The sequence below is a fragment of the Eublepharis macularius genome, chromosome 8 (genome assembly GCF_028583425.1).
Source record: "Eublepharis macularius isolate TG4126 chromosome 8, MPM_Emac_v1.0, whole genome shotgun sequence".
Taxonomy (NCBI): Eukaryota; Metazoa; Chordata; class Lepidosauria; order Squamata; family Eublepharidae; genus Eublepharis; species Eublepharis macularius.
The window spans coordinates 34,666,962-34,679,692 of NC_072797.1; the positions used below are offsets into that span (position 1 = coordinate 34,666,962).

At 43.1% G+C, this 12,731-nt stretch overlaps 1 protein-coding gene across 2 annotated transcripts in view; it reads left to right on the forward strand.

The window, feature by feature from the left end:
- IPO11 (importin 11) overlaps window positions 1-12,731 on the forward strand; it is a 268,026-nt gene that overhangs the window by 196,456 nt on the left and 58,839 nt on the right. For both annotated transcript variants that reach the window (XM_054986572.1, XM_054986571.1), the window contains 2 exons: window positions 3,795-3,910; window positions 5,178-5,254. In XM_054986572.1, coding sequence (XP_054842547.1) covers window positions 3,795-3,910; window positions 5,178-5,254 — 193 coding nt within the window. The remainder of the gene's footprint in view (window positions 1-3,794; window positions 3,911-5,177; window positions 5,255-12,731) is intronic.

Sequence of the window (12,731 nt, forward strand, 5' to 3'; positions counted from 1 at the left end):
CTCCTCCAGGTCACGGTACGCTCCCCGATCTGGTCCTTACCATTACCAAGGCAGATACCATCAACAGCGGCCAGGCTACCAGCAGTATCCTGCCTACCAACAGCGGCCTTACCCTCCCGCACAACAGCAGAGGAGGCGTCGGCCCTTCAAGCCTCGTCCGGCACAACAACCGGCCCAGCAGAAGGATCAGCAGGGCACCGGGAGGCAGTACTGACGGGTCACGCCAGCCGTATCCCCGAACTTTTCGGACAGACTTAGTCCACTCCTCTCTGAGTGGGAGTCAATAACATCTGACTCATGGGTCTTAACTATTGTTGAACTGGGATACGGGCTGGAGTTCGTTGAGCTGCCTAGATGCAGTTCACCCCTGACAGCTGTCAATAACACTATGGCCGAGCTGGATGCGGAGATCGTGTCGCTCTTGGCCAAAGGTGCTGTGGAGGAATTGCCCTATGAGGACTCTGTAAAGGGATTCTTCTCTAGGTTCTTCCTGGTCCCTAAGAAGGATGGGGGCTTACGTCCCATCTTGGATCTGAGGGGCCTTAATGCCTTCCTCAAGGTGACCAAATTCAAAATGGTAACGTTGGCGGCTGTGCTCGCCTTGCTGAAACAGGGGGATTGGTTTGCGGTTCTTGACTTAGAAGACGCATACTTTCACGTGGGCATACGGAAGGAGCACAGGAAGTACCTGAGCTTTGTTTACCGGCAACGGGTTTTCCGGTATAAGGTGCTCCCCTTTGGCCTGTCCACTGCCCCACGAGTGTTCACTAAATGTGTGGCCCCTGTGGTTTCCTTCCTACGGGAAGAAGGCTGTACCATCTTTCCGTACCTCGATGACTGGCTCATCGTGGCTGAATCAGAGTCTAGGCTGGTGCAGGACATTGGCTTGGTACTTAGCACTTGCCAACGCCTGGGGCTCCTGGTGAACTTGGAGAAATCCAAGCTGGTGCCCAGCTGCAAGGTGTCCTACATTGGTGCACTTTTAGACTCTGTGGAGGGTAAGGCCCTGCTCCCCTTGGAGAGGGCTCGGTCCCTAAGGGGTGTAGTGTCCATGTTTAAAAAGAACCGGTTCCAGTCTGTGCGCACTATCCAGTGCTTACTAGGGCATATGGCAGCGGCCACCTCTGTGGTGCCTTTCGCTAGGCTGCGTATGCGCCCTCTACAGAACTGGTTTGTGCGGAGGTATGATGCTCTGTTGCACCCTCCGTCCCTCAAATTCTCTATCCCGAGGGTCATCCTCTCCTCCTTGGACTGGTGGCTGTCTGACGACAACTTGTTTAGAGGGACCCCTTTCGGGTATCAACACCATGACATCACGGTTACCACTGATGCCTCTCTGTTGGGATGGGGGGCTTACTGTGGTGATGTGTCGGTGCAAGATGTCTGGTCTGACAGGGAAAAGACCCTCCATATCAATGTGCTTGAACTAAGGGCCATTCGTTTCGCACTTGTGTCTCTTACAGCACTGCTGAGAAATCGTCATGTCTTGGTGCAGACGGACAACACGACTGCCATGTACTACGTGAATCAGCAGGGGGGCACAGTGTCCATGGCCCTGTGCCGGGAAGCCACACTCACTTGGCAGTGGGCTATCAAGAACGGCGTGTCGCTCCGTGCTATACACGTGGCTGGGTCGGACAATGCCCGGGCAGATGCCCTCAGCAGGGTCCCTTTACTGGAACACGAGTGGGAACTGAACGTAGAGTGCGTTGGGCCGATCTTCCAGATGTGGGGTCATCCAGTGATAGATGTGTTCGCCACTGCGGCGACCACCAAGGCCCACACGTTCTGTTCCAGGGCAGGGAGCGACCCCCTCTCTATTGGGGATGCCTTCCAGTTTACGTGGACGCAGGGCTTGCACTACATGTTTCCTCCGTTCCCCTTGATTCCCAGGGTCCTGTGCAAGATAGAGGAGGACGGGACGGACTGCATCCTGGTGGCCCCCTTCTGGCCACGGCAGGTTTGGTTCCCGAAGCTCCTGCGAATGTCCCAACGGACATATGTGAGTCTGCCCCCTCGGCAAGACCTTCTCCTAAACGGGAGCCTAGTCCACCACGATCCCAGGAAGCTGCACCTAACGGCGTGGCGGATCATTCCTCCCCGGTAGGCTTTACTGACGAGGTGCAGAGGGTCCTCCTGAATGCTCGTCGACCATCCACTAGGCGCGCTTATGCGGCCAAGTGGCGCAGGTTTGAGCTCTGGGCACTTGCCAGAGGGGTGGTGCCTGACAACAGTCCCTTGGGGGTTGTGTTCGAGTATTTGTGCCACTTGCGTGGCCTGGGCTTGAAGGCTTCCTCCCTCAAGGTCCACCTGGCAGCGATATCAGCTGCTCACACCCGAGTTGAGGGTGCTACGGTATTTTCTCACCCACAATCCCGCCAGTTCCTTAAGGGCATGTACAATCTTTACCCACCTGTGTCAGCGCCAGTGCCTCAGTGGTCGCTGTCCTTGGTGCTCTCACGTCTCATGTTGCCTCCATTTGAACCGATGGCTACATGCCCCTTGGATATGCTATCCTATAAGGTAGCATTCTTGGTGGCCGTCACATCGGCCAGAAGGGTCAGTGAGCTGTCTGCACTGAGGTCTGACCCTCCCTTTCTTGTGTTTCACCCCAACAAGGTGGTCCTGCGTCCCTGCCTTGGGTTCCTGCCTAAGGTGGTGTCCGCCTTCCACCTCTCGCAGGATATCTCACTGCCTGCATTCTTTCCTCAACCCTCCTCTAAGGGGGAAAAGGCCCTCCATACCCTAGACTTGAAGAGGGCCCTAGCCTATTACCTGGATAGGACGAAGGGATTCCGCACCTGTCCTCACCTGTTTGTATGTTTTGGGGCCAAGGACAAGGGTAACAGGGCTTCCTCACAGACCCTGTCTAGGTGGATTGTGACGGCCATTGGCAAGGCCTATTCCCTAGCAGGGGTGGCTTGCCCGCTTCATGTCAGAGCCCACTCCACGCGGTCCCAAGCATCCTCTTCGGCACTCCTCAGGGGGGTGCCCCTGGTTAACATTTGTAAAGCAGCCACATGGTCCTCTGCAGACACCTTTGTCAGGCATTACGCCGTTGATGTCAATGCGGAGCAGGATGTATCTGTGGCCAAGGCTGTCTTACACTCCCTTTTTTCCTGAGGGAGTTTTGGAATGACTTTCTTGGCGTACCTGTTGGGTACCCTTGAGTGAAAGTGTGTATATATGTACCTGGGGGTGTGTATATATGTAAATATTGAATATTTATGTGTCCTTACACAGTATTTTTACATAGATGTATATATGCATATCTATTTATTGTTGATCTTGTTTGCTTAATAAAATTGTGTTGGACTTCACCCCCGCCTTCCTTATTGTGTGAAGCTTGGTACACTCCCATGTGTGGAGGCACAGAAGAACGAAGATGAAAACAGGGTTAACATACCTGTAACTTATGTTCATCGAGTTCTTCTGTGCTGACACACAACCCTCCCTCCTACCCCGCTGTGAACTCCAATGCACGGTATTGTGATGGCTGTAACGGATATTGGTGTTTTTAAGGTGTTACGGCTGAAGTGTGTTGGTCAAGCGGCGGCAAGGGAGAACTGAGGGAAGGGGCCGTTGGTCGCTGGAGGATCACGTGACCGTTTGGGCGGGAAAACGGTCGCTGAGGCGCGCGACAAACGGCCCCTTCGGAGCCATGGAAGCTCTAGAAAATTCTCCGGCGGCTGGCCTGCGCCTGCGCAGTCCCATGTGTGTCAGCACAGAAGAACTCGATGAACATAAGTTACAGGTATGTTAACCCTGTTTTTTCTGTTTTGTTATTTCTGTAGGGTTTAGGAGCCGATAGCAAGAACCTTTATCCTTTCCTGCTCCCAGTTATTCAGCTAAGCACTGATGTTTCCCAGCCCCCACATGTGTATCTTCTAGAAGATGGATTAGAACTGTGGTAAGCTTGTTTCCTTTTGTGTCAGTATCTAGAGGAAAATCAGACTGTTTCTTTATTGGGGTTATAAAATGTATATGAGGGAGTTTAGTATGTCCAGTATTGAATTGACATTCACTACTTTTTCCAGTGAATGAAGTGCTAATTTTTAGAGGAGAGAACAAATTATTTTCTTGCACATTGGTTTAAAAATATTAATTTATTGCTAGCATATCTAAATAGATAAAGAGTCAGACTAAGTTTAATGTCCCTGAAAAGAAGCTTGAATGGGTGTTGTAGCTCTTGTTTTTTCTCCAGAATGATGGACCCTGTACATTTCCCACTGTCCTTAAGAGAAGATGTGGGAATTTCTGGGCTGTTCCTTGCCACCAAATGTATTGATTTGATATAATCATTCTTACAGAATTACTGGATCTTAAATGTGAATCTATTTAATGTTTTTAGAATTATGTAATTAATAATTTTAGCATTGTACCCCATCTTTCCACTAAATAAATAGTGCCAGAGCCATGATTATTTTATAGAGCAGTAACTCCTTAACTATATCTTCAAAAGAACAGTTTTGTCTTCAGTTTTCTGAGGCTAAGCATTCCTGTATCAATCCAGGAATAGCTTAAGATGAATGACAGAGACATTACTAAGGATTTCTTCAATCAGTGGTTTGTGAACCACACTTGGGAAAACTGTATCTTATCTAGTTGTCATTTGTGCAATAGCTTATACACAAACGAAAGTGATGTTTTTGAGTGAAAAGGTGGAAAATCTATCATTGCAGTTGAACATTAAGTCTCCATAATTTCTAGCTGTCATACAAAGCCAAGGGATTAATATTTTAGTTAAGAGAAACAGAATTATGGTAAAGAGAGAAAACAATGCCTTAAGAAAAGAAGAGTGAATATAAGGGAGGAAGGAAAAAAGTGCAGAAAAAATTATGGGATATTTAAGCACATTAATTATAATACGTAGAACAACATCAGGTATATTAATTGGTGATATGTTAGCAGTTCACTTTGATTATTTCTACCACTTTCTTCCTACCACTTCAGTTTTTGTTGTTTATGATTTCAAAAATATAAGCATGTGACCACTTTTAACCACTTAAATATGAGCAGCAAATTTGGAAACGACTGAAAGAGAATCAGAGTAAAATACTTTGATTTAATGGCTTCTGTTGATCTTAGGAAGCTTTGTCATTGTTGGACAAAATTACTCTTAATGTTTCGATTAAAGATAAAGGATTGTGGACTAACTCTACTATATTTTCCACTAGGCTAGTAACATTAGAGAATAGTCCCTGCCTTACTCCAGAGCTGCTGCGAATTTTTCAGAACATGTCTGCTCTTCTTGGTGAGTGTTAATATTAAAACCTGTGTATGAATTGAAAGACTATGCATTGGATTTGTGACTTACATAGGACTTCTTAATAAGAAAAGCAGCTTCCTGATCATTACCTTATTCATCTGTGCAGATCCGGAAGAACCTTGTGATAAAATCTGCCAGTACTAAAAAAAATGCTCAAGTATGTTTTCAGTAACTTGCAGAATACAAATTTACAGAACTTCTCTTTGCAGAAAGAGAAGTTCTGTATGTATGTTGCATATTCATCTTAGTGATCAAAAAAAGTTGTAATCCATGGGGAGGAGTGTAAATTTCATTCATATTAAGTGGCTTAAATGCACTGATATGTGTAGAATATTTAGCATTGATATGTGCAAAGTGCTTAGCTGAAGGTGCTATAACAATAATGTTTGGATAGCAGTGTAACTATTTATTTATTTATTTATTTATTTATTTATTTATTTATTTATTTATTTATTTATTTATTTATTTATTTTTAGCCCACCCACCCTGCAAGTGGGCTCAGGGCAAGGTACAACATTGATTAAAATACAACTTAAAATCAGTGAAAAATCTAAAGGATCCCACTATTTTGTATTTTAAAAAGAGTTACGAATCATGGCATTTTAGGATTATTTTTTCAGTTTAAAGATAGAAGTTGCCAGATAGTTGATTTTATGGACCCAATATAATCTTAATCTTATGTGACATACATATGTCTTTTGCTTTTGAAAATATAAGCCTTTACTGTATTTATTGCATTTATATCCTGTCATTATGGCACTGAAGGTGGCATATATTAAGTTCCTAGTCAGGTGCATTCCTATCTCCTATTTACTTAGCTTCAGTAAGGCTGCTATATCATGTGAACATACAAATCTGTTGGTCCTGTCTGGCGAGACCGGCCTTTTGTCCACCCCCACCACCAGCCCTGCAGCAGTAGACACCCCCTTTAGGCCCTGCAGCACAGCCTCTGGCAGTACCTCAGTTGCAGGAGCCCCTACAGGCCTCCAGGCCTCTCTCACCCTTAGGCCAGTTGCAGCCGATGCCGAGGCACAACTCTGGGGAACAACCTGCAGCCATTCAGCAGACTCACCTGTGTCCTGAAGTTGCCCAGATGGCTTCACTTCATCCAGGCTCACATGAGATTGCCATCAGCATAAGCCAGGCAGGCACAGGCCCCAAGATACCAAGGGAGCCACTGGGGAGGGTTCAGAAGCAGCAGGGGCGAGCCAGGCAGAGAGCAGACCAAATGCCCTACCCTAGGTGGGGCTTGGAGACTTCATAGTCTACCCAGCCCTCCTATCAGATAGGCTGGGAGCAGGGCCGGTCAGGGAGACTGGGTGGCGATTGGGGACAGAGCCAGGGAGGTGGGGCAAGGGGAGGCCTTTAAATTCAGGTTCCTGTGAAGGCCGAGGAGGATTTTGCAGGGAGAGACAGCTGGAGCGTGCTGCTACTCCCAGGGCAGGAGAAGGAACAAGGTGGTGCAACCCCCTTCCCTGCCCATCTGAGGCTGGAGGACACCTGCCTGGAGAGCTGGTAGGATGGCACGCCATCAGGAGAGGGCGCCAATGAGGGAGGAGCCTCACAGGTCCATCTACGATAACTGGCAGTTGTTGTCCAGGTCTCCAGCAAGGGGAGGGACTGAGACTCAGTGGTGCAGCCTTTTCTTGGCATGCAGAAAGTCTCAAGTTCAGTCCCTGGCATCTCCAGTTAAAAAGATCAGGTTGTAGTTGATATGAAATCTCTGCTTGAGACTCCAGAGAGCTGCTGCTGGACTGAATAAACAACATTGACCTTGATCGACCAATGGTCTGATTCACTATAAGGCAGCTTCATGTCCTTAAGGAAGGGTCTTTCCTCTGAATCTTAGGCTTCCTGCATGCAAAGTCTGTGCTGTCACTGAGCCACAGTTGTTCCCTGAAAATACAGAGAATGTACCTTTATACTTTGGAATCTATGACAGTATAAGCCTGCCTCACCTGTTGTGACCCATCTCTATTTCTGCAGGTGAAACTGAAAGTGCCCTCTTGCTAATGCTGTCCACATAACAAGGGGAGGGATCTTTCAATAGCTTTGGAAACCCTTTCCTCCAGAAATATGAGAAGGCCTAGGCTTGACAATAAAGATGTTTTTATTTAGCATAACATATAGTGGCTGGGAATATGCAGGGCGTTAATAACTGCCTATTTAAATCTTTTTTTATTTCTTCTATAAATGTAATTTTATGCCTTTTAAAAATGTTTTTACTCTAGATACATCAAGCAGATAAAGTAGTTTAAATAGTGTTTTTCTGGGTCTATGACTAAGGAAAATTCTGAGTAGCATTTACTGCAGGTTAATAAAAGCTGCAGTGAATTGGTCAGCCACAGTTAAGGTGGTGGGGAGATTTTCTTACCAGGAAAGCAAGAGCCTTGAGGAGGGAACATGCATCTCTGAGGCTGGCTTCCAGCTATGGCTAACAGGGTAGCAGTGTATGAACTGACATTAGAGATTTAAGAGTAAAGATTTTAAGATTGCTCTACGTGAGAAAACTCATTTTTGAAAGCAGGGACTTTTGCTGTGAGGCTATTGCAGTTGACATCTGGGAATTACTATTTGGAGGTTTGCTTGATTATTTAAGTGTCACTTCTTGTGACTGCATGGTGTGGTGATCATCTGTTGATTGGAAATGCTCTGCTAACCTATGCCTATAGTTCTCAAACTTGATTTGGCCATTTGTTAGATGGCACCTGAGTGTCTATGATGGCAGCTGCCTTTCTACTCACTATTCTGAACAATTTATCTCCATTGGGTTCTCCACAGAAACCTGACGTGGGAGAGCCCACCAGTCCTTAATATCCTGTCATCTATCAGTAATAAAAGGATGAAGAAAAGTTAGAAGCGGGGATCAAAAACTTAGGAGTCTGAGAGCTAGGGTGGCCTGGTCATGTACTTGTGGAGCACAGTGTTTGTGAGGTTTGTGGGTATGTGTGTTAGACTGAACAGATACCAGTTATAGCATATTGCCATTGCAGGATTTACAAGGAATAACACATCCGCATAGGTTTTTCAGTGAGCAACTCATTTTGTGTTAATGGTACAAAAGCTCAAGATAGTTGCTTCCATTGGGCATTGAATCCAATTAATATTCCACTGTGTTTCTCAGTGACTCAATTTAATCATTTGGGTTTCTTAGTAATAAGCTGCATACTTGTAACTTCAGGATTTGTTTTTGTTCTGTTTTGATTTATTTTAATTATGGGCGGGTGGGTGGTGGTGGAGGGGAGTTCACCCCCTCGCTTCAGTATGCTCCAAATCTTCACGGAGCATACCGAAGCAATTCCCGAACTCTGAATTTGGGGGTATTCCGAATCGGTTTCCCGAATCGGGAATACCGAATCTACCCACCTGTGCACAGCCCTACTCAATAACAATGTGATTGATCATCAGTAAGCTCAATTTTCATGTGGATATCTGAGTTACCATTTAGCTTCCTCATAAAGAAGTTCAGAATTCATAACAATTCATTGCTCATTGTCTGGTTTGGAGTTCCTTAACTAAAGGAGCAACATACTGGCTGAGACATTTTCAACACTGTGTGAACAAATGAAATGTACTGAGAAGTTTGGTGAAGAATTCTTAATAGCATTTTGGGGGATTATGTTCTCTTTTTTTAGACTAATAGCAGCTAGTTCAGTAACAGGCATCTCTGCATCCTTTATTCCTCAGTTCTCCATAGCAAAGTGGTTGAAGGAAAATCAGTACTTGACAAGCTGATAATGTCATTCCTTCAGTCTCCTGGCAAAAGTGGTGTAACAGAAAACAGATCGCTGACGCTCACTTTCTCATTTCATGAATGCTTGAAGTTTTGTGTTGATGTAAAAAAAAAACGTTTCGACAAAAGAGAACCCATTCTCCTTTTAGATCCCTTCCTTCATTGTTCCAGGAGATGGCCTGTGCTGATTTTATAACTGACAGTCCAGAACTTGTGCACAACTTTGCTTCATGTGGTGGTGTCAGCATTGTTTCTGATTTCCTTACTTGTCTGCTGAGTGTGGTGTTTTTTTTTTTTTTTGAAAAAATTTTTATTGGGTTAGAATCCATTATTTTTACATTTACATCCAATTTTCCCCAAATGTTTCATTTCTAACCCCCTCCCTTTCCCCCCCTTTTGTTGACTTCCAACAGCTTTCCCACCCTTTGTCCCTTTTCCCTTACTTCTATTAAATTCCTCTATCTAAAACAGATATACATTCTCCATTATATTAAGCAGTACATCCTTAACTACTTTTCTTGTTATATACCCAAACTGTAAGTCTTTGTTTCCATCTTGGATAAACAATTTATCCCATTTTCCAGTTTTAAATATTTCTATATATCATAAACCTATATATCATAAACCATAAAAATCTTACACTTAAATCAAACAATTTGACTTATTCTCTATATATTACTCATTCTATCTTTTTATGGTAATTCTATATAGCTCATCACATAGTCAATCAATTTGACTCTTCTGTACATTCAGTTTGGTGCATTATATAAATCTTATCAAAGAAAGAAAATATTGTTGGTTTCTCAATCCTTATATTTAAACCTTATCATTAATTATTTTCTATCAATATTCTATCTATTAACCTATATATATCTATATATATATCAATCTGTTAATCTAACTGCTTATAAATTCACATTTATCTCTTCCTCTCCCGGTAAAGTCACCCCCCCTCTATTATACTTTTATTATACTTCAGTAGTTCTCAAACTGCCACAGTTTTCCTCCCACCTCCCATTTCTTCTCCAAATATTGTTTCAGCTTCTCCCAATCTGTGTTAAACTGCCCTGAGTCCAGATTTCTCAGTTTTCTTGTCATCTTGTCCATCTCTGCCATGTACAGCAATTTGTAGATCCAATCTTCAATAGTTGGCACTTCTCGTACTTTCCATTTTTGCGCATACAAAAGTCTAGCTGCTGCTGTCATATAAAATATTAACGTCCTATGATGGGCTGGAATTCCCTCCATTCCCAAGTTTAGTAGCAGGAGTTCTGGGTTCTTATTTATTTGAAACTGTAAAATTTCACTCATTTCTCTTATTATTTCCCCCCAGTACTGCCTGGCTACCTCACATGACCACCACATATGATAGAGGGAGCCCTCATGCTTCTTACATTTCCAGCATTTATTAGAAGTGTTCAGATTCCCTAGCGCAATCTTCTTTGGTGTCATGTACCAACGATAGATCATTTTGTAAATGTTCTCTTTAATATTAGTACATGTCGTTGTCTTCATTGTAGTTTTCCACAAGTATTCCCATGCCTCCATTGTTATTTCTTTATTAAAATTTATAGCCCATTTCACCATCTGTGTTTTAACTGTCTCGTCCTCGGTATACCATTTCAACAGTACTTGGTATACCTTGGATATTCGTTTCTTGTCTTCTTTAAGAAGGGTCTGCTCTAGTTCCGAGTTCTCTGTTCGTATACCCCCCTTTACAGAGTCCGAGTTATATAAGTCTCTGATCTGTCTATACTGGAACCAGTCGTAATTAGGTGATAGTTCCTCTTGCGTCTTTATTCTAAGTTTAGATGCTTCAGTTTTAGTTATTTCTTTGTACGTTAAACATTGTTGTTCATTATCAACAGCTCTCGGATCTATCACCTCATATGGAACCACCCACAAGGGAGTTCCTTCTTGTAAGTAAATTCTGTACTTCTTCCAGATTATATATAGACTTCTCCGTACAAAATGGTGCAGGAACATCGAGTTGACCTTTACTTTGTCATGCCATAGGTATGCATGCCATCCAAAAATTTTTTTATATCCCTCTAGGGCTAATAGTTTCTTGTTCTTTAATGTCATCCACTCTTTCAACCAAACTAGGCAGATTGCATCATGGTAAAGTCTCAGATTGGGCAGTTGCATTCCGCCTCTTTCCTTTGCATCTTGTAAAACTTTTACTTTCACTCGAGGCTTCTTGCCTGCCCAAACAAAATCTGATATTTTCCTCTGCCATTTTTCAAATTGTTTAGAGTCTCTGATGATTGGTATTGTCTGTAGCAAAAACATTACTCTTGGTAACACATTCATCTTAACTGCTGCAATCCTGCCCAACCATGACAAATTCAGTCTATTCCATTTAATCAAGTCTCTCTCTATCTGAGTCCATAGTTTTTCATAGTTGTTTTTAAATAAATCTATATTCTTTGCAGTCAGTTCAACTCCCAAATATTTCACTTTGCTTGTTACTTCACAATCCGTTGTTTCCGTTAACAATTGTTGTTTCTGCTTAGTCATATTTTTACATAATATCTTTGACTTCTTTTTGTTGATATAAAAACCTGCCAAGTCCCCGAACTCCTTGATCTTATCTATCACTCTTGGCATGTTCTCCAATGGGTCCTCTACAATTAACATTATATCGTCCGCAAATGCTCTGACCTTATATGAATAGTCCTTTATTTTTATTCCACGAATTTCCTCATCTTGTCGTATTTGTATCATCAGAATCTCCAATACTAAAATAAACAACAGTGGAGACAACGGGCAACCTTGTCTTGTTCCTTTACTAATCGTCAGTTTCTTAGTCACTTCATCATTCACCACAATTGCTGCAGTCTGGTCTCTGTAAATTTCCTTGATTGCTCTGATGAATCTTTCTCCCAATTGTAGCTTTTCCATAGTGGCAAACATAAAGTCCCAGTTTAAATTGTCAAACGCCTTTTCAGCGTCAACAAAGAAGAAACCAACCTCTTTATCACAACGCTTGTCATAATATTCAATAGCATTGATCACTGTCCTTAAGTTATCTCTTATTTGTCTGTCTGGCAAAAAGCCTGCTTGTTCCTCTTCTATAACTTCCGAGAGCCATCCCTTCAGTCTCTCCGCCAATATCTTCGCAAAAATTTTATAGTCATTGTTAAGTAGCGATATAGGTCTGTAATTTTTCACGTTAGTCAAGTCTTGGCCCTCTTTTGGGATCAATGATATGTTCGCTTCACTCCAAGTGTCTGGAATCCTTTGATCCCTAAAAACTCCATTCATCACCTCTTTTAGGAATGGTGCCAGTTCATTAGCCATTGTCTTATAAAATTTAGCCGTAAGTCCATCTGGCCCTGGCGCCTTTCCTAGATTTGCGGATTGTATTGCCTTGCTTATTTCCTCGTCAGTTACTTCACTGTTCAATTTATTTCTCCAAGCTTCCGAGATTTCTGGAAGTTTGGTTTTCTCCAGATATGTCGCTATTGATTCTTTATTTACTTCTTTCTTATTGTACAGCTTAGCATAAAATTTATAAAAGGCTCTACTAATGGTAGTCTGCTCCAGATACGTTTTGTTGTCTTCACAAATTTTGTTTATTATTTTCTTTTCCCTTCTCTTCTTCAATTGCCATGCCAGGTACTTCCCAGGTTTATTGGCACCCTCAAACGCTTTTTGATTCAGTCTTTTAAGATTCCACTCCAATTCTTTATTACTCATTGCTGTTAGCTGCTCTTGGAGTATTTT